Source organism: Aythya marila, assembly GCF_965140915.1.
Source record: "Aythya marila genome assembly, chromosome: 12".
NCBI lineage: Eukaryota > Metazoa > Chordata > Aves > Anseriformes > Anatidae > Aythya > Aythya marila.
In genome coordinates this window covers 21,367,898-21,390,727 of record NC_139053.1, presented here as the reverse complement: position 1 = coordinate 21,390,727, position 22,830 = coordinate 21,367,898, and the positions used below count along the sequence as shown (strand labels likewise).

The window sequence follows — 22,830 nt, the reverse complement described above, 5'->3', positions numbered from 1 at the left end:
GGCCAAGTATCCTATTACTGGTCACTCTGAAGGGAACCTCCACTTGTGCTAAAGATGCATCAGGTTAAGCTGTGTCTCTGGGTAGTGTGATAACATCCATCATCCATACCCACCTGTGTTGGATGGAGTGAAGCCTGGTAAGGATGGGCTGTTGAGGCCTGGGAGCAAGACTGGAGGGATGCCCTGTAGTGCTGGGTACGCAGCAGGAAGGTTAAGAGCTTGCAGAGGGGTGTTATCAAACATGCCCTGCTGTTGAGCTGCCAGACCAAGAACCTCATTGGCTTTTTTGATCCGGTCCAGCTCCTGCTGAGCCATCAACTGACGTACAGTAGCAGGGTCAAAATACTCCTTTTCCTTATCCAACTGGCTTCCAATGGTTTCTTTAACTTTGGAGATATGCTGTTGAGAGAAGATATGGTCACGTACAGACAGTCGAGCGCTGTACTTGATGCCACACAAAGTGCACTCTGTTTTGGGTCCCTCATAACTTGTTTGGTTTATACCAAAATGCTTGGCCATGCTGAGTTTGGACTTCTTCTCCTTTGCCCGAGCATTTTGGAACCAGACCTGAACAACTCTCTTTGGCAGTCCAATGTCATTGCCCAAGACCTCACACTCCAGCATGGTAGGTGTCCTGTAGTCATTAAAGCACGACTTAAGAACTTTTAGCTGGAGATTAGTCATCTGAGTGCGAAAGCGTTTCTGTCCGGGCCGATCCCCACTCTCCCCAGACTTGCTGGCTGAACCACTTGCACCAGGGCTGGGTGAGCAGGGATCTGCAAGGCTGGATGTTTCACTATAGTCCACAGTACCTTCATTATCGTACTCTTTGCTGTAAAAGCTGGGAGCTGGGCTGACCAGGCCAGAAGACAGACGATCTTCATATTCAGACATTGCTATCATGGCAGCTTTTGTGAGACCTTCACTGGGTCCTGATGCAGATTTGGTTTCAGTTGCAATCCCTGTTGCGCTATCGTTGTCTGCATTCCCTTCATCTCCTGTTGTAGTGTCTGTGATTGCAGTGTTGACAGAAGAGCAGTCATCATTGTCCAGCTTTGTCTGGTCAAAGCTCAGGTTGACCGAGGACATGGAGGGACTCTCAAAGTCTTCTATCCCTTCCACCTTGATGGAGGATGGACTCAGCAGAGTCCGAGGTGACAGTTCCATGCTCTTGTTCACTGGGGAGAGAGGAACACTCTGACCATCACTACTAGTTGGTGGCATGTGGGAAAAGCTTGCTCCATCAAAGATGTCTCCCTTCATCTGGAGTCCCCCATCGCAATCTAAGAGCATAGCAGACAACGTCAAGTTGTATCCGGCTCTCTTGGCCTCATGCCAGTGGCGGGATCGGATGTGAGCTTCCAGAGCTGTCTTTGCTTTAAAGAGAGCCCGGCAGAATGGACAACGTCTATGGGCTTGGGCAGGCCCTACAGCTCTGAACTGTCCCTTCCTTTCCCGCGCACGGGTGTTCTGAAACCAAACTTGCACAACACGTTTCTTCAAGCCCACTTCATGTGCAATGTGATCCAACATTTTCCGTGTTGGGTTGGAGTCTAGCAAGTATTTCTGATAAAGAATTTCCAGCTGCTCTGGGGTAATTGTTGTCCTTAGACGTTTATCCCTTTGAGGTTCTTCTCCTCCAGTCCCACTGTCATTTTCTCCAGGGCTTGCGCTGGCCTTTTCCTCCAGCTTTCTCTTCAGTGTGTTCATTGTGGATGTTGGAGTTGATGGAGAAGTAGCGGAGCTTGCTGGAATCTGTGGTAATGTACCCGATAGCAGCTGGCTCGCAAGTAGTGGATTACTGGGATCAAAAAGCATGAAAGGCATATCCAGCGTTCTGTCCAGGAACGGGGGGTGAATAAACTGGTTTTGTGCACTCAGAAAATGAAGCTGCTGATGCTCCTGCCAATGCTCAAAGGAAGGAAATGCCAGCTTACACTGGTCACACTGGTATGGGATTAGCTGAGGAGGTAGGTTTGCCAGCTGTTGAGGGGTGGATGTGTGGATGGGTTTGAGGGAGAGATGTGACAGCTGAGATGGACTTGGGCTTGACTGTGACAAAGAACACTGAGGGGGCTGAGGAGGGGGAGGTGGCTGTTGTAATGAAGAGGGGGAGGATAACTGTGAAATCTTTTGGTGTGCTGAATTTGTCTTTTGTTCTCCTTGGTCCTGTTGCTGCTGAGACTCTTGCTTTGGTTGCACTTGCTTCTCTTGAGTTTGGTTTTGCTGTGTACTTGGAGGTTCAGACTGCTTTGGTTTCTCATCTGTAGCTTCTACTTTAGAGCTATAGGTGGAGGAATCGTCTGCCTCTGCTGTGAGCTGCAGAAAAGCTGAGGAGGTTGCATTAGCTGAAGATGTAGGTGTGCTGTAAGCTTGTGAGGGCATTGGTGTGCTGCAGGAGGAACTGGTTGGAGTCAAGAGCTCCATTGCATCCATAGAGTCTTCATTCTGGCTATCATCCTGTCCGTCTTCATCCTCATCTTTGTAACAAAGCTTTTTCTGGTGTTTAATGAGATCAAAAATGCGCTGAAATACTAGGCTGCACTTTTTACATTGGTAGTTCAAGTTGCTTGTTCTAATGTATCTGTCATTTGTGAGCTCCCGCCGTTCTCCATCTTTGCCTTCTCCCTGATTCTCATAGTTTTTCCTAGCTTTTTGACGGGCATTCTGGAACCACACCACTATGACACGTGTTGGCAGGTTCAGCAAGTTAGAAAGCTGCTCAAATTCATCATCCTTTGGATAAGCATTGGCATCAAAGAAGTCCTGCAGGACTCTGAGTTGGTAGTCAGTAAAGCGTGTCCGGGAGGATCGCTTGCTTCCCCAGTACTCCTGCTTTTGAGGTTCTGGAGAAGGAGGCCGTGAGTCTATCTTCAGCTCTTCCAGGCTGGTAATGGGAGGATTACTGAAATTGTATGGGGAATCCTTGTTGCGCTGGCGTTCTTTGAAAAGAGTGTTTCTAAACCAGTGCTTGATCACTTTCTGGGGTAACCCAGATTTGTCCGCCATCTCTTTGATCTGTTCCTCACTTGGGGAATTGTTAATATCAAAATACTGCCGAAGAACTCTGAGTTGGTCATCAGTGATTCGTGTCCGTGGCCTCTTGTTCTGCTGCTGCTGGAGAAGGCTGGGGTTGAGCTGATGCTGGTATAACTGGGCCAAGTCTGCAGGCAGAGGGTCTACAGGACCAAGCTGGGGCGGCAGCTGAGCAGGTAATGTTTGTAGTGGCATGGTTTGCATCATAAGTGGTGAAAAGATGGGGAGCTCCATTGGCATGGAGAGCTGAGTGAGTGGCACAGATGGCTGGGCTGGTGCAATCGTAGGAGAGGTAATTGGTGGGGCAGAAGTAGGAATGGTAGGAGTAGAAGCTGGCTGAGGAGGTGCTGGAGGGAGTGGAGGTGGGGGCGGTGGAGGTGGTGGTGGTGGCTCTGGGGTCTGAGGCCGCAGCGGGTACAGTTTGTCATAGTGTTCTCTGTACTGTTTGGCAAATCTCTCTAACTGCTTAAAGGGAAAGTAATGTTGGTGAACATGCTCTTGGTGGCTCTTCAGGATGAGGATATTTGAAAAGAACTTGCCACATGTATCACACTCTAGCTTTTCCAAGTTCTCACCTTGCTCTGTCTTCCCATTTTTCTTCTGCACCTTCTGCTTGTTTTCATTATACTGAATGACAAGCTCAAAGCCAAAATTTTCTAGCAAGGCTTTTGTGGCATTCCCTCTTGCATCAGATGCAATACGTGGAGGCAGTAAAGAGGGCTCCGAATTGCTGCCTGGTACAAAGTCCTTCTTGTCTTTGGGCTTTAAGTTATCAGGCAAAGACTCCTTAGATGCTGCATTATTGTCTCCCCTCTCTGCACTTTCCCTTTCCCGTGGGGTTTCTTTTTCTTTCTCCTTCACTACAGATTTATTCTTCTTCTCTGGGTGCTGGCTCTGCTGTATAAGGACATGAGGTTGTGACAAGGACAGCTGACCTTGCTGCTGTTGTAAGAGTTGTGGATGGCTCTGCTGAGGGAGCTGAACTTGGGCCTTCAGGTCCTCCAGCAAACTCGGACCTGTGCCAGTCAGTGTTAGAGCACCACTGGTGACAGGCAAGCTAACTTCTGGATTGAGCTGGAACTCGGCACTGGGGATGTAGAAAGGAAACAAAAGATGCTGCTGTTGTTGAAGCTGCAGAAGGGTCTCAGTGGTCATTGGAAAGTGCGGCAAAAGTGCTGGGTTGAATAGCTGAGATTGCAGGAGAGCAGCTTGTTGCTGCAGTTCTTGTTGCAGGTGGGCCTGGACTTGAGCCTGGGCCTGTGCCAAGGTCTGAGCTTGTTGCTGCTGCTGTTGCTGCTGCTGCTGCTGCTGCTGCTGTTGCTGTTGCTGCTGCTGCTGCTGCTGCTGCCTGGATGCAATCATGTCTGCCAGTTTCTTTCGGTTTACCTCTTTGGGCTCAGAAGGGGAGGAGATATTAGTGCTAACCGGGTTACCTATGGGAGCAATTCCCAAGCTGTCACTGGATACCTGGTTGAGCAGGCTGGGAATGGGAGTTGTGCCCGAATTACTTGTGTTGGTAGTTGTGAAAGTATTATTGTTGCTAGTGCTCACTGGGCTTGGTGTGGATGAACCCAAAGAGAGACTGCTGCTGCTGCTATTGCCAGCTCCGTTACTACTGCCACTGCCCCCAGCTGCCTCTAGCTTGGCAGCGCGAGCCTTGGTTTGGTGCAGGACAGACCTCATGTGGATCTCCAAGGTAGAGCTCTGGCTGTAGGCCACGTTACAGGTGTTACACTTAAAGGGTTTGTTGTCTGGGCTGCTAGTAGGTTCAGGCTGCCCAGTAGCAGACTCTTGGAGGGCTCTTTTCAGTTTATGCAGATGAGAAACTGAATTGTAATGGACCAGGAGAATGTTCTTTTGCGTGAAAGATTCCTTGCAGACTGTGCATTTGTAAGGGCGAGACGGATCTAAGAATTTCTCCATAGTGAAGTTAGGGCCCTTCCTGAAGGGTAAGGCTCGTTTTGGTTCTGAGCCAGAGTCCTCTTGTACCGACCCCGAATCACTACCTGTTGGGCTCTGCTTATCTTCCAAGTCGCTCTCTTCCTCCTTATCTTCCTCAACTATTATAGTGTGGTCTTCTGCTAGCGAAGGATCGCCCATAGCAAGAAGGTCCCCGTTGACCAGAAGACCACCATACAGCTGCTGAATGTCGGCCTCACTCAGCTCCAGATGGCTGGTTTCCAAGTGCTTCTTCAAGGCCTGGAAGGTTCGGAAGCTGCGCTGGCAGAGGCAGCACATGGTGGCCGCTCGGATAACATGGTACTGCGAGTGGAGCTGCAGCTTCTCGATGGTTTTGAATGCCAGGCTGCACTGGTTGCAACGGTACTTGTAGACGTGGCGATCAGACACTGGCAGCTGCGGCCGCTTTGCATGAACTTCATTGAAATGTGTCTGCAGGGCTGCTGAGCTCTTGAACACCTGGTTGCACCCCTTCTTCCAGCAGAGGAAACCGGAGTCGTCCCGAGCAGAGCTCTGATCAGCTGCAACAGGTTTGGGATCGCTGCTGTGCTCAGCACCTTCTGATGGCAAAACACTCTTTCCTGAGTCCTCAGAGATCTCTGTGAAAACAAAATCACAACAAAACTGGAAATTACACCAGTGCACAAGGGCTGATCAACACCAATTTTTGCCCCAACTAGGTCAGTTTTTTCTCTCTGCAAGACAAATAGGTATTTCCAACATTTCTCCTCTACCTTCACTCATTTATTTTAATACCAGCCCATTAACCCTCATCATGGCCCATTACATAAACCTACACAATTTACTTTCTTGTTCACTTTGAGTATCTGAGAATCATTCACACATACACATTCCCTTACTACATTTCTCACCTTTAATTCTCCCTTTTAAGCAAAGGCTGTCCAGCCACCTATCTGTCTTTGCTGTTTTTCTTTGATATCCTGCCTAATTTCCAGCAAGATTTCTCCAACTGAACGTAATATTTGAGTCTTGGTCCCAACAAAGCTAAAAACAGGAATGAAATTCAGGTCCTGCTAGCAGCAGCTCAAAGGAAGTTGTTTGAGGGAGGAAGGGAGAAGAAAGAACAAGCACTCAGTGCACTGCCACTTTTCCGGGGCCTAACAGCACAGTTCTGCCAGAAGAGTGTGGTAAGGGTGGAGGCCAAAGAGGGGATCCCAGTGTCCAGTAAAGCACTACCTTTCCTGCCTATGCCAGTGCTGTCCCACCAGCATCACTGCCTAGGGGCTGTCTGCCTGAAAGGAAGCAATGGTTGTCTTCGTTACCACATTCCCTACAGACTTTCCAGGAGGGCACGGAAGGAAGACCAACATTGTTTCCCTGCTGAGTTTAAGATCAGACACTTCTGCTAGTGCAGAATGACGTTCTTGGGATGTTCTCACATCACACTACAAAGCCAGGACTAAATAGCCATTGATTTAAATCCATGCCTTCATAACACAGCATGGCAATGAACAAGGCAGAGGAGGTTTGGGCTGGATAAGCACTGCAGCAACTGAAACCTCCCCAGTGTACGTACTTGAGTTATGATGGTAGCAGAGGTGTTAGTACAGTCTGTGGCCAGCAGCAGCAACCCTTGTGGTTTCTCTACCAATTCTCTAAGCCCTCTTACCACGTCTCTTTTTTGCTGCTCCCATCTGGTCTTCTCCTTTGCAAGGAGAATTTCCACAATTTCCATGTGAATTGCAATGGTGTGAGAGCTGTGCTCATCAGCTCTGAACTGCGCTGCTCTGCCCCCCTGCAGGGACACCAGGGGCACTGTTTGTGGTGCAGGTAAGGGAAGACTGCTCTGCCGTGTGCTGGCCAACTGTGGTCCTCAGGACATAGCTGGGTATGTGGAGATTGCCCATGAGATGTCCCTAGACGCAGTCCCCAGCCAGGTGACAGGAGCTGGGGGACTGGTGGGACCTCACTGACCCGCACTCACCAGGCTGCTTCCCCAGCTCCTCGGTGGTGGAGTTCCCATCTTTCTCTGGAGTGGCTGCTGGCAGAAACATGCTGCTGGGCATCATCACCTCAGGTGTTGTCACCTGGAGACGGGGAAGTAGGGATGTAGGGAAAAGAAAAGCACAAGGAAATATTTTTAACATCTTCAGTAGCAAAATTAGACACCAGTATTGTAAAGTCAGAGGCGTCACTTTTCATAGCTCACTGAAGACTCATGTTTATTAGACAAAGCTCACATCAGTCAAAAGTGTTTCTACAGTTACATTCTGGACATAATTAGCAGTGCACACTTGAAGAATAATCTTATTATTAATATTTTTCCTTTATGTAGAATTCAGACTTTGATCACCGACAATGTTTTGTCATGGGCTGTGAAACTTCTTGTGCAACCAATTAGGTAGATAAGTTGAAAGGCCCACCTTAAGCTGCTGAAAACATAATAAGGCCCCTAATTAAATCATACCTCGTAAAGTACACTGTAATCTTGAACTAGGGAGCATTGCAGCACTGTTTTCAAAGTGTATCGATGCAGGAAAAGGAGGGGCATGAGAAAGAAAAGTACAAATAAGGAGAGAGGTGACAAAGGGAAGGATGAATAAGGAAAGACTAAAAAGACAGCAAATTGTCTGTGAAATGAAAAGCTATTAGTAACCCTTTCCTTGCTCTGACTGCTGTGTTTCCTTCGCCTCTCTTCAAGTGTTTGTCTAGAACCTGCACCATCATTACCACTGCAGTACTTGAGTACCAACATTTTTGAAGAGCTGGAGATTTTGTGTGCTTCAGCTAGAGATGCTCCTTGAAAGAGTCAAATGCTTACACTCATCTTTTTCTGGAAAACCACGTTTCTTTGAGTTTATCCAGTCATACACACCAAGTACAAACCACCTAGCTAGCAGGCTGTGTGTGGCTGTTATCGGATGTGGGACAAGGAACGCCCTTTTCACCTTCATGGTCAGTATCTCACAACAACTGAAAAGCTGCCCCACAGTCGTTGTCTCAGACAAACCCGTGTCACTGTGACCATTCGTGCTGTATTCAAGTGCATGGTGCCAGAACTGGTTATGTGCCTGTGGCAAGCAAAGGCACCTCCACAGCTCCGCCTGCTCCCCTGCTGCTGGCGCTCAAGGAGCGTGCCCTCTCACCAGCGTGATGGCACTTGGAGAAACAGAAACCAACACTGACTTGCAATGCTTACAGTGCTTGTGCTCCCAACCTCTGACTGCTGGAAGAGTGACACAGAAACAAGCACTCCTAGACAGGTATGTTAAAACAAGCCTCTCTGTCCTTCTGCCAGACACTAAGAGGGCATCTGAACCGTGGATTTCAGAAGAGTGTGAGTGAGGCTGTTACCTGCACGCATGATAGCTTGCTTTCTGCAAAGTCAGGGACCACGACTCTGGCCAAACTGCATGAGCTATTAACAAATCCATGGTGAAGCTGCAGCTGAAACCCTGTAAGCCTCTGTGCAGGACACGAAACCTTCTTTATCGACACACATGTCAAATCCAAACTGACACAGACTAGACCTTGGTTTAAGTGAATGAAAGCAAAAGCAGCTCAGAAACAAAGGTTCACATGAGTGGCTGCAGACATCCAAACTGTACCAAAGGGAGATGCTGAGCTACCTTGGTTTACGTGGAGGGCAGGTGCACGAAGGTAAGCACCGAGTCCTACAGATGTCTGCAGGAGAGGCAGCTGACACTGATAAATCACGAGGAAGGAAGCTGAGCACAGCAAATTCATTCCACCTTCTACTTTAACCAGGAGCATCTGACGGCTATGGGTGGTCAGGAGATGAGAAAGGTCACTGGTTCATTCACAGTGGTGGGGCTCTGAGGAGGGGGCCGGGCAGGGATGCTGAGGAGGAAAGGCATGAAGGAACTGTCCCTCTCAGCCTTGTCAGCAGGGAGAGTGCTTTCCTAGGATCTTTAGGAATTATGAAAAATAAATCACGAGAAATTAAAAAAAACCCCAACAGAGTAGAAAAAGAATAAAATTATCTAACACCTCAGCTGCACATCATTATAGAAAACTGTGGTCTTTTTATACGCATTACAGTAAGGCAGCCATCCCCACTACCAGACTCAGTACGACGGATCAGTAATTGTTTTCATACACTTTAATTAGAAAAACTCAGATGGCTATGAATAATAATGGAAAAGAGAGACTTTTGCACTTGAAAGGTTGAAGTCAATCAAGTGTGAATGACGGCAAAAAAGAAAAAAAAAAGACACCAATTCATCAGGCCTCTGTTGTCTCGCCGCGTCTTTAATCATAATTCCTGATTGGGATTCAAGAAGGCAGTAAGCAGCGGTTCTTTGTCTGCCTTCACCTTCCGTCAATTAACTCTCCCCGAAATATAATCATCAACCTCACATGCTCCTCTGCATCTTAATCTGGGTCTCCAAACCAATAAGTCCTGCCCTATATGTGTTTAAGTAATTACCTTTATCTACCTGCATCTCCACAGCCACAGTTCTCAACCTACTTCTACCCCCCCCCTCCACAAAATGAAAAAAAAAACTATGACTGTGGTACATTAAGTTGCTACAGACACAAAATCCCAAAAGGCAAAAAGAAAAAGGCTTGGAGAAAAGTATGGGAAACTAGAAATTCTGGGTATGGATATAGGGCAACAGCAGGCAGTCCAGACAGCCATACAGGGCTAGCCCTGTGAAGCACAACCTTGAAAATAGGGCAACTGATCTGGACCCTGCTTTCATTCTGTACCCATTCAGCACCACGCAAGTTTCTCCTGGAAGTGCTGCCCCTCTCTTCCATGCCACTTCCTGGGCAGGATGACTGTTTCTTCATCCTCACGGTCCACCAACCAAGCAGAGAGCAGAGACAAAGAACAGAGAAAATGGGCTGCTCATCTCAAATTGTTTTGCATTTATACTGAATTCCAGACTCCCAGCTTTGAACTATTTGCCCTTTTACACTGCAAACCTGTTGGAGTATATACCTTGTATATGCTTCCTTGTATCTGCAGAAAATGCCTCGCATCTTGTTGCTGCTTTTAATATAAACAAATAACAGGAGTACTGAGGCAACAGGAAGGTTTAGGAGGGCATGGTCACCTGACAGATAAACGAGGAGTGGTGCTATAAAACACAGCATTTTGTACTTCAGATGTATTTAAACGGCATTAACTGTTCTGGTGATAGAGAGGAACGTGTTTACCTTGAGCACTGTCTGTGTTAGCTCGTACAGTCGTTAAGTGCTCTCTACCTCCCTCTCACCTGAGCAGGCAATACCTGGGATGTAATCCTGGCACCCATCCTTGACTGCTCTAAGCCTGCATCTCTGGGCTTGAATTTCTCTTCAACACCAACTGTTTCACAACAGCAACAAGTCAGCCAATTTGAACTGTTACTAAAAAACCAATCCTACAAATGTAACTGAGACGAATGTGATTTGTCTTCTTCCTTTCCACCTGTACATACTCTTTTTGCTCCGTTTAATATTAAACTGTATTCCCTTCGCAGCTGCAGCCATGATATTCTGGTCCACAAGCCACCAGCAAGGCTTTTCAGCTTTCCCTCTCAGCCAGGTGTTATAATCCACGTCCACGCATGGCCCCGCAGTGCTCGTCCTGCACCGCCTGCTCGTGCAGCCCCCGTCTCGCCCAGGCCGAGCAGTGCGACTGCACGGAATGCAAGCGGTCCCCTCGGACTGCATCACTCCTTCATCTTTCTGACCAAATGAAACTGAGGGATGGGGAAGGATCAGTGGCTCACCCTTATCTGCTCTTTCTGACAGCCCAGTGACTGGATACAGATATAATGATTGGGTCCTGTTTATCAGTACTTGGACAGCTGGAGGGGGTACCCCCAGGAAGGTGTGGAAGCCCTGACGCTGAGCAAGCATTTGCTCTGAGCGCTGCCTCTGACAGCAGCACAGAACCAAACAAGTCCCTGCCCCATTCGCCGCACCAGGGAACCCGTCCCCCCTCCCGAAACATCTCTCTGCAGCTTGCACTGGGCTTGGGAGTGCTGGCCCGAGGACTTTGCTGCAGAGAAGGCAGTTATCTGCCTCAGAGGGTGGATGGCTGCTGGAACAAACATCTGTGCCTCCAAGAACCCCACCCTTCAGATGAAATTCAGGTCCCTTTGAGAAGATAAAGTTCCTTGGGAGAAGAGATCTACCTACATGCTTAGAAACCCCAAATCGATGTCCTGTTCTTTAAATAATGAAGTCCAGTGACTTTTCACAAAAAACAAAACAAAACAAAAAACCAACAAGGATGGACACACTGTGTCTCCTTCCTCCTGGTCTCATGAACACCTTCAGCAGACGGCATATGCTCTGACACGTACCATCAGCAGAAGACCTACCTGTCACTGGTTTGGGGAACAAAATGCAAGTTCATTCCTCACAGGTGGCAACTGCCAGCAGTGACAAGCATGCCTCCTGCTATGACCGCATCTACGGTATTTTTAAGACAATGAACTGCAGAGCAGCTTAGCGGCACAGGCCTGAGGCTCAGAGCTGCATCACTCCTGCACTGGCCCCAGCAGCGTGACACAGGCATATTCTTGTCACGTCCAAAAAATTAATCTTTGGATGGCGTGAATAACCAGCTCCCTTTACACACTGGATCTGCCTTCTCTTACTTTCCTCAGGACAAAGTGAGACAATATGTGGACAGTCCATGTGGTTCCTCTGTAAATGGCCCAAGAGTGCTGAAATCGTGTGGCTTTGAAAAGAAAATCTCCAGAAGGGGTCTGAGGAGATACATTACTATCCCTACGTCCATGCAACCTAGGGGGAAATACACATGCGATGCAAGGTTCCCGAACCAGACAAAGGAGGTAATTTCCATTACAAAGAGAGAGAGAGGGTGCTGGAGTGAAAAGCTTCATTAGACTCAGAGAGGCAAAGCGATGGCAGTATACCAAGGTCACTTCTAATTTAGACCATCTAATTGGCAAACATGGCTCCAAATGGCTATCATCTCACAGGGCTCAGAATTAATGAAGCCCGATTATTTTCATTACCTTCATCCGAGATGGAGAATGAGACACAGAGTGAGAGGGAAAGGGGGGAGTAAGAGGGGGCGAGAAGGAGGGAGAGAGAAAAATTGAATGACAGCAGAAGGGAGAGCAATAAGAAAAGACAATAGGAAAGAGGAAAAAATGTACAGATAGCACGAGGGAGAAGTGGGGATGGCAGGGATGGGAAAGAATTACTCTTAAAGCAAGGGAGAAAAGAAGAAGATGAAAAGGCAGCCGAGGAGACGCCTTAAACCGAGGAAGAGAAAACTGACAACAGAAATGATGAGAGAGGAATGTGCAGAACGATAAAGGAGGCAGGGGGAGGAGGGAGCGCTCCCGCCACCGGAGGCTCTTGGGAAGCCGTCCCTTCTCCCGGTTTGAGCCCATCAGTCTTGTCAATCGACTATGCAGGCGAACTGCACTTCACCCTCATTAAGGGGCTCTCTGCTGAAGCGGCGCGGGCCCAGGACTAGCGAAGAGGCTGCTACGTGGGAAGATGGCGATCGGACCTGTTCAGAGCGGCTGCAACGCCACATAAACAAACTTGGCCACGTTTGTTCGCCAGCCCTGTGAATCGGCAGCAGCAGGAGATGGGGAGGGACAGGCGAGAGCAGCCTGCAGCACGGTACCAAGCAGCAGCCCCTGCTCCACCAGGGCCTTCCCTGGCCCCCTGCCTCGTGGGGGATCGCTGGAGCCCTGCCGGGCCCTGCCCCAGTGGCAGGGCTGGCGGGAGGACCCCGAGCTGCGGCTGCTCCCCATGGGACAGCCATCGGGGCTGCTTGTTGATATGAAAAGGAAGGGGCACGAACCACACAGATATGAGATGCTGAGCATAAGCAAGCAGCCGTTTCCATGGCAACAGACATATTAGACACTGCAGGTTCCTGAAAGGCGTCTGATAAGGTATTATTAACTGGAGCCTCCTCCAAATGCCGAGTGCAAAGACACTGTGTCGAAAGGGACCTGGCTCCCATTTACTGGGCTCCAATTCACTCTCAGTGGCACCAAGACCCAATTCCCATGTCAGGCTGAGACAAGAATCTAGAATACGCAAAATTAGGAACGTTTGATGCCGCCACATTCTGCACAAGCTGTACTGATCTCACCAAATATTTGTCATGTAATACACAGAAGAGCCATCTTCTTGCCCCACACGCAACTTGATTTGAGGCAGGAGAGGCAGTCTTCCTACCCCGACATAACTTTGGGTACCAAAGCAAACAGCTACCCAGGGCCGAGGGCAGTGGCAAGATGGAATAAAAAAGGAACAAGCGAGATGGTGAGCTCCACGGATAAGCCAAACTCCACATTTCTCAATAGATGTTCTGCATGCTGCAGCAGCAGCAGGAGGTCCCACTCCAGCACAGAAGATGCAATGACCTAAGAAAACTGTCCTTCATACTATAGCAGTTGTTTTGGTCATGTCCTCTGTGAGGTGCCCCTAAGCTCCTGAACAAGTGACTTCCGTCAGTCTCTCTGTACCCTGGAGGACATACATATGTGTAGGTGAAGTGGTTGCACTAGTTCAACCACACCAGTTTCTGGACTGTGAGCTCTGCAGACAGCCTGACTCAAACAAACCATCTGCATACCAGTACAGTGCATACCCTTAAGCAAACTGGTTGCGTGTGCTGGCATGGGAAAGGGGATCAGCTTCTTTTTACTGCTTTTATAAGGTCAGAATGCCTTCCATCAATTTAGTAAGAAGCTAACAAGATTTGATCGAATTCTCAGAAGCTACTTGCACACTTAGGCACCATCAGTTAAAACAGAGGTAGGTCTCAGAGGCCCGGGCCTTTGTGACAGGACAGTTACTTAACCTAGATGCACGTAGTCGGCCAGCAGAGCAGAGCTTCACCCGTACTCGAGCCTATGAGTATGGCCAGCTTTTAAGTGTTAGTGAGCTGCTGTTGCTCTTTTCTCCTAAAATCTCTTTATATTTTGTTATTCAGAGAGTGATGGGATCTGTCAGCTTGGCTGGATTTTTACATGTTTTCAGCTGTTGTGCCTACTTGGGTACACAAAGCTCTTCCTGGCAGTTGCAAGTGCTTGGTCAGACAGTGGTCACTGCAACCTTTGGCATGCATCTTTGGCTGCATCTTCGGCTCCTGCAGAGCACGACAGGCCAAAGACAAAGGGAAGAAAAATGAAAGGACAGGTAACTCATAAAGCAAAGAGGGAAGATGAAAAGCACAAAGGTGTTTAAGAAGGAGACACAAGAGGACTGGAAGGGTGATAGAAAGAGAAGAGCAAAGAACAGTAACAGAAAAGCTGGGTAACACTGCATGTGCTTGCTCAGACGATGCTACAGAAGGGGAGCTGACAAGAAAATTAGTAGTGTGACAAACATATTATTGTCCTCCATGATCAGGAATCAGCAAAGAAGGGAAAAACAGGCAGAAATGGGGTTCAGGAAAAAAATAATCACAAAGAGGAAGAACTGTCAGGAATTAAAATAAACACTTCTTATACTTGGCAACAAGTTCTTAAATGCAGACACAGCCTTGCCTTGAAGATTATAACAACAACAACAAAAAAAGTGTAGAAAACTGACAATACATCTGATTTGTGAATTTAGAAGGGTTTTTGAAAATGTGCCTTATTAATTCTACCTGTATCTTAGACTGACACTAACAAATGGAAAGGCACACTCATGTGAAACCCATGAAAAAGGAATTCATGACAGAGACATTTTGGGACTCAAAATATTATTTACTGGAGCAAGCACATCAGTGCTGGAGAATGTGGTAAGCCTTTTATGAGCACGTCTGTGTCGTGATGGTATTTACAGGTCCTACAGAAGAGGTTTGGCAATTATTCATACTATCCCATGTGTGCACCAGTACCTGAGAGAGATCCTCAGTCAGCAGTGCTGAGGTAAAACAAACCAGAGCACAAAAACAGTTCTCACAAATGGCAACTTGAACACTGCACTGCAGATTTACTACTGTTCACCAAGTACTAGCTCTTAAGCCAAATTTTGGTCTCTCAGAGACAGCAATGAAGAAGGATTCCCAAGCTAGATGCTAAAATAATGACACAGGGCAACAAAAGCTTCATGCAAACATGTTAGTGCTGAACCACAATGTGTTGTCTGAAGTTTCCACTCCATGTCAGAAGCTGCACTAGCAGTAACAATCACAACCTCCCCCAGGCACAATGTTGTTTGACAAACTTCTAGAAGCGGAGTTGTTACAGATTTTGAGATCTATATGAAGACAGTTAACTTTATTCAGTGATCTTTCCACACTTCGGTGGCATAACGTCCTACTTCAGAGAATTTTAACTGCGTATTCTTAAATTTTAATTTAAAACCAGGTATTTCAAAACATTTTAAAGATGGCACTTGAAACAGTAGCTGTAATATTCAACAATACCCCAAGGTTTCACCTTCCTTGGGTCAGCACTGATGCATCCCTTGCTTGTTACCCTGAAAGAAGTGACTTGTTACAGAACAAAAGCATTGCCATTTTGGATGGAGTGATTTCTCACTGGAATAACAGATTCAGTCTATCTCATGTGACCGTAACAATGATCCTCATTAAGTGAACAAAGTGCAGAACATGGGCTGCACAACAGGACTATCTCCCCAGCACAATGTGAAAGTGCCAAGGAAAGCTACTCTATTGGTTCTTAAAATCATATTTTAAGCAGAAACCTGATACCTAATTTCCTGTAATGTTACCTTAATCACCCTGGCTGTCCTCAGAAGTGCTAATCAACAAATGAGCACCTTCTTTCTCTGCAACTGGACCAGCACAGCACATCAGCTGCTGCATCTCCCAGAAGCTTCTGTGCAAAATGCAGTCCCGTGCAACGATGTCAGTAGCTAAAGGAAATCATGTTTATTTCAATCTCTTCACAAGGAAATTACTCAGCACTCCATTATTGCCAGTTTCCACAGTGCTCACGCACAGACAAGCTAAACTCTGGAGATGAAATGTGCAGGGATGGGAAAAAAATAAATGACAGAGTGCAGACAGATGAGGGAGCTGCCCACAGCGGCCCACTACAGCGAACTTAGCCTGCGCAGGTCAGGCCATGCCTTCACTCCTCATATTTCCTAGGAAGGCAGCAGACACGCTTCACTACGCAGCGACTTACCGTCATGATGAGCTTCTCAACGCAGTCAGGGGACACACTGTGCAGATGAGTGAGGTGCAGCTGCAGATGGATCTTGTTGTTCAGCATGTCCTGGCAGAGCGGGCAGCGGAGCATGGGCTGCACTGAGTGCTGGGTCATGGCGTGCACCCGCAGCCGATTCACATCGGTGTTACTGTACTTGCAGTATGGGCACTGGTACATCTGCAGAACAAGACAAGGAATTGTGCAATTGTTACGGCAGCTGCTTTCCTCCTTCCATTAGAGTTCAAGAATTTGATGCCTTCTCCTACAGCCAGTTACCACCTTTCACCCTCCTTCTTTTCTTTTATTCTTTGCTTTTGGCACATACAAAACAAATCGCCTACTTGTAGATGCACAAAAAGCTGTGTTCTTGCTTCTTACCTGCTCTGATTTGGTCTCCTCTGAAGTTTTTGACCATTTAAAGGAGAGAGGTGACTCAGAGCTGCTGGGAAATGATATTCGTTTAGAGGATGCTGGAGGCTCCGTCAGCTCCTTCTCTGCCTGGCTGGCTGGTGCTGCAACAAGAAGAGATTTACATCAGGACATCCCCAAAGAGGCTTAAGTTGGATGAAGACAGCATTTCCACTTACACTGCTTCTGTTTCTTGAAACACATGCCACAGAGCTGGGGGAAAACGAGTATGTGCACTAACTTATATCCTACAAAGCTTGCCTGGACAAAAAAAATTCCTTCTTGATTATCTTCCACAGAAAGGGAACTGTGTAATTTACAGCTAGAAGCAGAGAAATCACAGCTACTTATGTGGGTTGCTTACAGCCTGTTAGGCACAGAAGAGATTTTTCCCGTGTTTACATCTGACACACAAATGCTTGACCAGATGTGAAGGCTGATGTGTCATTTCCATGAACCGTCAGACAGATGAGACAAAGCAAAATTCACGCTCCTAGCTCTGAACACCTGAAGTTTTGCATATAAACAGTCTGGGGAGTGTTTGCTGTGGCTGTCGACACAATGGCCTTGCAGTCCATGGTGGACGTGGTGGCATGTTGTCCCAGAAGGACAGCACTGGCTAGCTCGGCCCATGCACTCGTCTGAAGGTACTCCCTAGCGAGCAGTCCCCGCGCCAGACCGCCAGCAGGACCCAGCCTGCAGCCAGGGCGGGCACAGGATCCGGACAACGACATGCTGCAACCAGCTGAGGAAAGGCCACTGGATTTGAGCAAAACAAAAAGAGGCAAAGGAGCCCAGAAGTCAACATAAAAACACTTTGCAAGTTGAGGCACTCCGAGAACACACATCCCTGACCTTTACCCCTCCCCCGAACCCTGGTAGCCTGGAGTACATAAATTTGTGGGACATCTATTATTTAAAAACTGTAAGGACAAGTATATTATACACAGCCCCCGTCTCCTCCTCCCTGAACACACATTCATAACAGTACTTTAATCTGTCTCGAATCGACTTCAAACCCATTTCGCCCTTAATGGGAGTTATTCATTTTCACTTGAAAGGTAATATATGACAGCTGGATATTTAATATGATGGATTGGCTGCCGATTAACAAGGCACTGTAGCATTCTTAGACCAGTCCCCCCATACTCTTCTCCCTTTCTCTTATTCTCTTTGTGAACTCACTGGTATCTGCACCTTGTTTCAGAAGATGCAGCCTGAGTAAAATCCTGTTAAACTGCTTCCTTCCCAAAGATCCTTCCATTTTCTGACACAAGATTTATTTCAGAAGGTACCACATCACAGTAAGAAATATACATTCACATTTCTAACCTCCTCCCCTGCCAGACCTCACCTCTAAACGTTCAGTCAAATAGAAGCAAACTAACTTCCAGGAAACAAAAGACAGGTACTGCACGTAGATAACAACATTGTTAGAGGGAGGCAGGGAGAGGAGGAGCTCTAGTAATACTCAATTTCTCCTAGAAGACTTGGCCATGCCAAAGCCTGCTTAGCAGTGATTTCCTTCCCTGGAGTTCTGTGGTGCCGCATGCTTGGTATTTCATCCCTGCCTTGTTACACAGCCACCATGCAGCCGCAAAATCTGGGCAATGTCTGAAACCAAAAGCACAGGACCCCGCTGTGCTGCCAATTCTGTTAAAAAGTCCAAACCTTGGGTTTCTTTGTGTAAAACAAGCCTGTGATGCCAGGACTTATGGATGCTGTAACGCAGATCCTACTCTGCTCTCTGTGCAGAATGATAGACTTCCATTCAGGTCAAATCTGCTGGCTGAGCCCAAAACCTTCAAGGGGCCGAGCACTGAAAAGTCACTGAAAATGTCTACAGGACCCAAACTGGCCTTCTTTGATTCCTACTAATAAAAATATCCTTGGAGTGTGAAAAACACAGCACCGCCCCAAACCCGTCAAGGAAGGCAGAGGCCATTGCCACAAGCCAGCTCCGTGTCTGGCCGTGGACCACCCTGCTTTACATGCCCTGCCTGAGCTCTGCATGATATGAGTGGCCCCAGTAAGGCGGTCTGCTGCTGCTGCTGCTGCTGCTGCTGCTGCTGCTGACCTCGTCCGCTCCTGGGGGGACCTCGAACAGGGACGCGCCAGCCCCCACCAGCCAGCTGGGTGTTGGGACCAGCACACAGAGACCCGGGGTCTGCCGGCACGCAGCCATGGGAGCTCTGCTCCTGCCCCACATCAGGCTGGTACTAGAGCACTTGTGTCTACTATGTGCTATGGGCATGTCTCTGTGAGCTTTTTATACGTCAAATGCCACTTCAAACCCTTGGGTGCCAACTGCTCTGCAGAAGTACCAACGAGTGCTGCAATGAGCCGTGCTAGCACCAACAGCTCTGCAGCAGTGGCAGGAGACACAAGGGAGGACAAGGGATGACAGGAGAAATCTCTGGTAATGTATATGGGTAACCTTTCCAAATAAAGGATGAAAACACTCCCAATTTTGGAAATGGAGCGAGAACCACTAGAAAACTACAAAACTGCATTAAAAAAAAAATCTGACCTCCTAAGGCTCAAGCTTTGACAACTTACAAAACCTCTGGTGGCCCCATCAGTGCTAGGACCTGTGTAGTGCACAGCAAGGTACAAGGAGCTCAGGGAGCCCCTTGTCCTTATTCTGTGCCACCAGCTTCATTGTGCACCATTTCTAGCAACTCACTGATGTGATGTTTTCAGGTGCAGTCACTAAATTTAGTAACCCAACTGCAGACAATTACCCTGTAGTTGCTGAACACTACCTATAACCTCTAAAATCATGACTGTATTTTCCTATTTCCTTCCTGCTGGGAAACAGCCTGCTTAGAATTAGGGAAAAGTAAAAGGCAGTTAAAATTTACTTTTATTTTCTGTCTCCAAAGTGCCCACTTTTACTAAGTGCACTTCATCCATCCCATAACTTTAATCCTTCAAAATCAGAATTATAAATGATTGTCCAGCCCCCAGAAAAACTGTTTCGTTGTAGTGTTCTGAAAAACACATACTGAATATTCCTTCTAAGTATGATTTTTTGAGTTGACAGCTCAAATGGGGATTTTAACTCCGAGACCAAAGTTTACTGTTGATAAACAGCCAAATACACTAAGTGACACATTCAGTCCACATCACAGATCAGAGGAATTAAGAACTCTCTTCTATCTGGAGAAACGAGGACACGCTGCTCCCATCCGCTCTGCAGACGCGCTGCGGCTGCCTGCCAGCTCGCCGGCAGCTGTGTGGGGCCTTTGCACCCCTGCCTGCAGTGGACTGGATGGACCAAATGTCCCGGACTGAGGATGTCAAAAAGGCTTTGCCTCCAACCGCAGCTCAGCACTGGAGAAGGTGGAGCACGGTGTCTGTGCCCTAATTGTGTGAGACGAGGCTTACAGGTAAAGGCCTTGCAGCAAAGGAGGAATTTGTGCTTAAAGTACGACGCGTGACAATTTACCAACTAGTACTTTTATTATTTTGACTCTTTGAGTGGATTTAGCTCAGACTGGCTGACCTCAGAAGAAAATCTGCATTTCTCAACAAATGCACTTGAAAGCCAAGTGCAACAGGACAGTGCTGCTGCAAGCACGCTGCCCCACTGGGGCACTTCACGGAGCCTACTCTTCCCATGCTTCCTTAGGAACCTCTGCTTTTTAGCAGAGGAAGAGAAAACCTCCCAGGTGTTATTTCATAGATGAAATGGGATCCTTTCTTTTGCAAGGTCCAGAGGTAAAAATGTAAGTGTCCCAAAAAGCTGACTGCTCTCGATCCTGGTGGACAGGGAGTCACCACCCCCAACACCCAGCCATCAGATTCTTTCAGCTAAAGTACCACTGACAGCCCCTTCATCTAAACTTCCATCTCCCAACCCAGCAACATAATGGAGAAGCCAATTAAATGATTATTAATTCATGCTGCTTTCCGTAAGCCAGAGGTTCTCATCTCCCTGCATTCCGTAAACCAGCCTGCCACTTGCCCTAGAAATTTACAGTGGGGTTTCTGCTATCTCCATTGATTTAAAAAGCAACACCCTCCCCCACATCCAGCCTACTGAAAAATTTCCCCTCCTACTAAGTTCAGCAGCCAGTCTGGGAAAAAGTTTTCAACTGGACTGGGGAGCTGTGTTTTCACCGACTGATGGAAAATAAAATTCCATATTTGGTGGCGCCTCCCTCCCCAGAGCTCTCCCTGACGTTTTCTTGGAGCTCCTACTCAGCATCACGAGCCTCTGGGCCAGACAGACCTGCCTCCCGCGTCTGGACACCCCCGTGGCTGGAAATGCCACAGTGACAAGCATCGCCATGGCACAGGCCTCGCCGAGGCGCATCCTTAAAACGGGTCTTGCTTTCCTCTGGGAACTCTGAGAACAGAGAGGATTATTTTATCTGTTCTATGCTCGCATGGCCTTCACCTTCTTATCTGTGTAGAACGAGCGATGGGAAGGCCAGGCCCTGCGGTCCGGACCTATCTCCACAGCATGACGAGCGGCAGCTCAGGAGCCTGGAGTGAAGCTGCACCACGTTTCAGGCTCAGCCTTCCCCTCAGACAGCTGCTATCCAGCAGAAACACAACTGGCATTAATACGGCAAGAATAAATATGAGAAAGTAACTCCACCGAGAGACTCCAGTGACACAAAAGCTGTGAGAGCACAGCTCAGGCTTCCCAGAAACAGCATTTTGGTGTATAACACTGCTACAGTGCTGCCTGTTTGTTACTTCTTGTGTTAATAATATATGGTTGAATGTTTCTCTCTGAAACGCTGTCTGTTTACAATCTTTATTCCCTGAAGGTACCATTCGTTCTAATAAGATGTTGTAGCCATACTAACAGGACTCTATATTGCCTGTTGCTCTACAGTATTTTTTCAAATCTGTGTTTGATAAATAACGTGATTGTATGATAGACAGAAGTAAATACACAGAGATTTGCAAGCACACTTTTGTACCCAGACTTTTATTGTTGCCTTTCAGAAGTATGGCCCTGAAAATGGCCAAGTAATTTGTTTTTCTAATGCTGTGTCATACCTTGCAGCTTGCAGTAAGCTTGAACAACTGAATTATTATAAAATATTCATATGACAGTACCCAGGAGCCCAAGCCACCACAGAACTCCTCAGCACAAACACGGAGCACCCAGAAAACATGGTGCAAGGTGCCAAGCAGCACAAGCACACATGGAGGGGACGTGGAGACAACACCTTGTCTGCCATCCCGACCACCACAGACCTTCCCCACTGCCCTGCAGATCAGCAGAGAAGCTCTTGCTCCCCTTGGCATCACACCCGGAGGCTCCTGAAGGACCTGCTCTGTAAGCTGCTCTACAAGGTGCTAGCTTGTGAGCACAGAACAAAGGCGATGGAGGAGAGAAAGTGGTCTGCACCAGCTGGGTGAGAGAGAGTGGAGCAACGACACAAATAGCCAAGTTATGGATCAGTCCCAAAGGTTACAGGGAACCTGACTGTGACCCAGGGAGTGGGAACGCAACCACCAGCATCACTGCCATGCCAATCCCTTGGGACAGGACTCAGGTGCCCACAGACACCCACATGGTAATGACCAGAGCAGTGGCTGACTTGGACACACCAGCAGCAAAATGCTCCAGCAAACATACCAGAAAGAAAAGACCTGGCCCAGAGCTCTGCAGGATTGACAGTTCCCTCTGCCATTCTGAGTTTCACAGACACTTGCAGGAGAAAAGACGTAGATCGTAGGAAATCACCCTAACTCACGCACAGCAAGACCCCACATTTGCAAAGTAGTACCCTAAAACACTGAACTTTTTCTTCCAGGAACGATGTCGAAGACTACATGCTTAGAACTGTGGGAAATCATGTTTGTTTGTTTGTTTTAAATTACAAAGGAAACAAGAGATAATCTTTTATATTTACTGATTTTTATGGTTCTTGAACCAGCTATCAATCTGTGTGAATATTACTGTCCAATTGAACTGAATAAATATTCCAACTAACCTACCATGTGAGTCCATATCAACTAATTTAATAAAATCAATGTGTTGAGCTTGGGAAATGGTACAAACAACAGTAATTTTAGTAACTCCTTAAAAGCAGCAAGGAAGGGATGAACAGTACTGTCAGGCAGCACAGTTACTGCGGCGAGCAGGAACTACCAGCGAGGAAAGAGTGTGAACGCAGAGTGGAGGCTCCAGTGACGCAGGCACAGACTCCACTTGCTGAAGAACCAAAAGTATCTGAAAACAGCAACGCAAAGTGGGAAGGAGAAAGAGGAGGCACAGACAGCCCTGTTTATGGCAGTGCTTTGAAAGGCTCCTCTGCGACACAGCAGCTTCGGAAAACAGCAGAACCATTCACACATCAGCACTGCT

At 47.6% G+C, this 22,830-nt stretch overlaps 1 protein-coding gene across 9 annotated transcripts in view; it reads right to left on the bottom strand.

Annotated features, from left to right (window-relative positions):
• The window catches only part of ZFHX3 (zinc finger homeobox 3), a 187,439-nt gene that overhangs the window by 9,822 nt on the left and 154,787 nt on the right, over positions 1-22,830 (bottom strand). For all 9 annotated transcript variants that reach the window (XM_082769769.1, XM_082769777.1, XM_082769770.1 and 6 more), the window contains 4 exons: positions 16,464-16,597; positions 16,062-16,262; positions 6,941-7,043; positions 114-5,594 (listed from right to left, as the gene is read on the bottom strand). In XM_082769769.1, the coding sequence (XP_082625895.1) occupies positions 114-5,594; positions 6,941-7,043; positions 16,062-16,262; positions 16,464-16,597 (5,919 nt within the window). The remainder of the gene's footprint in view (positions 1-113; positions 5,595-6,940; positions 7,044-16,061; positions 16,263-16,463; positions 16,598-22,830) is intronic.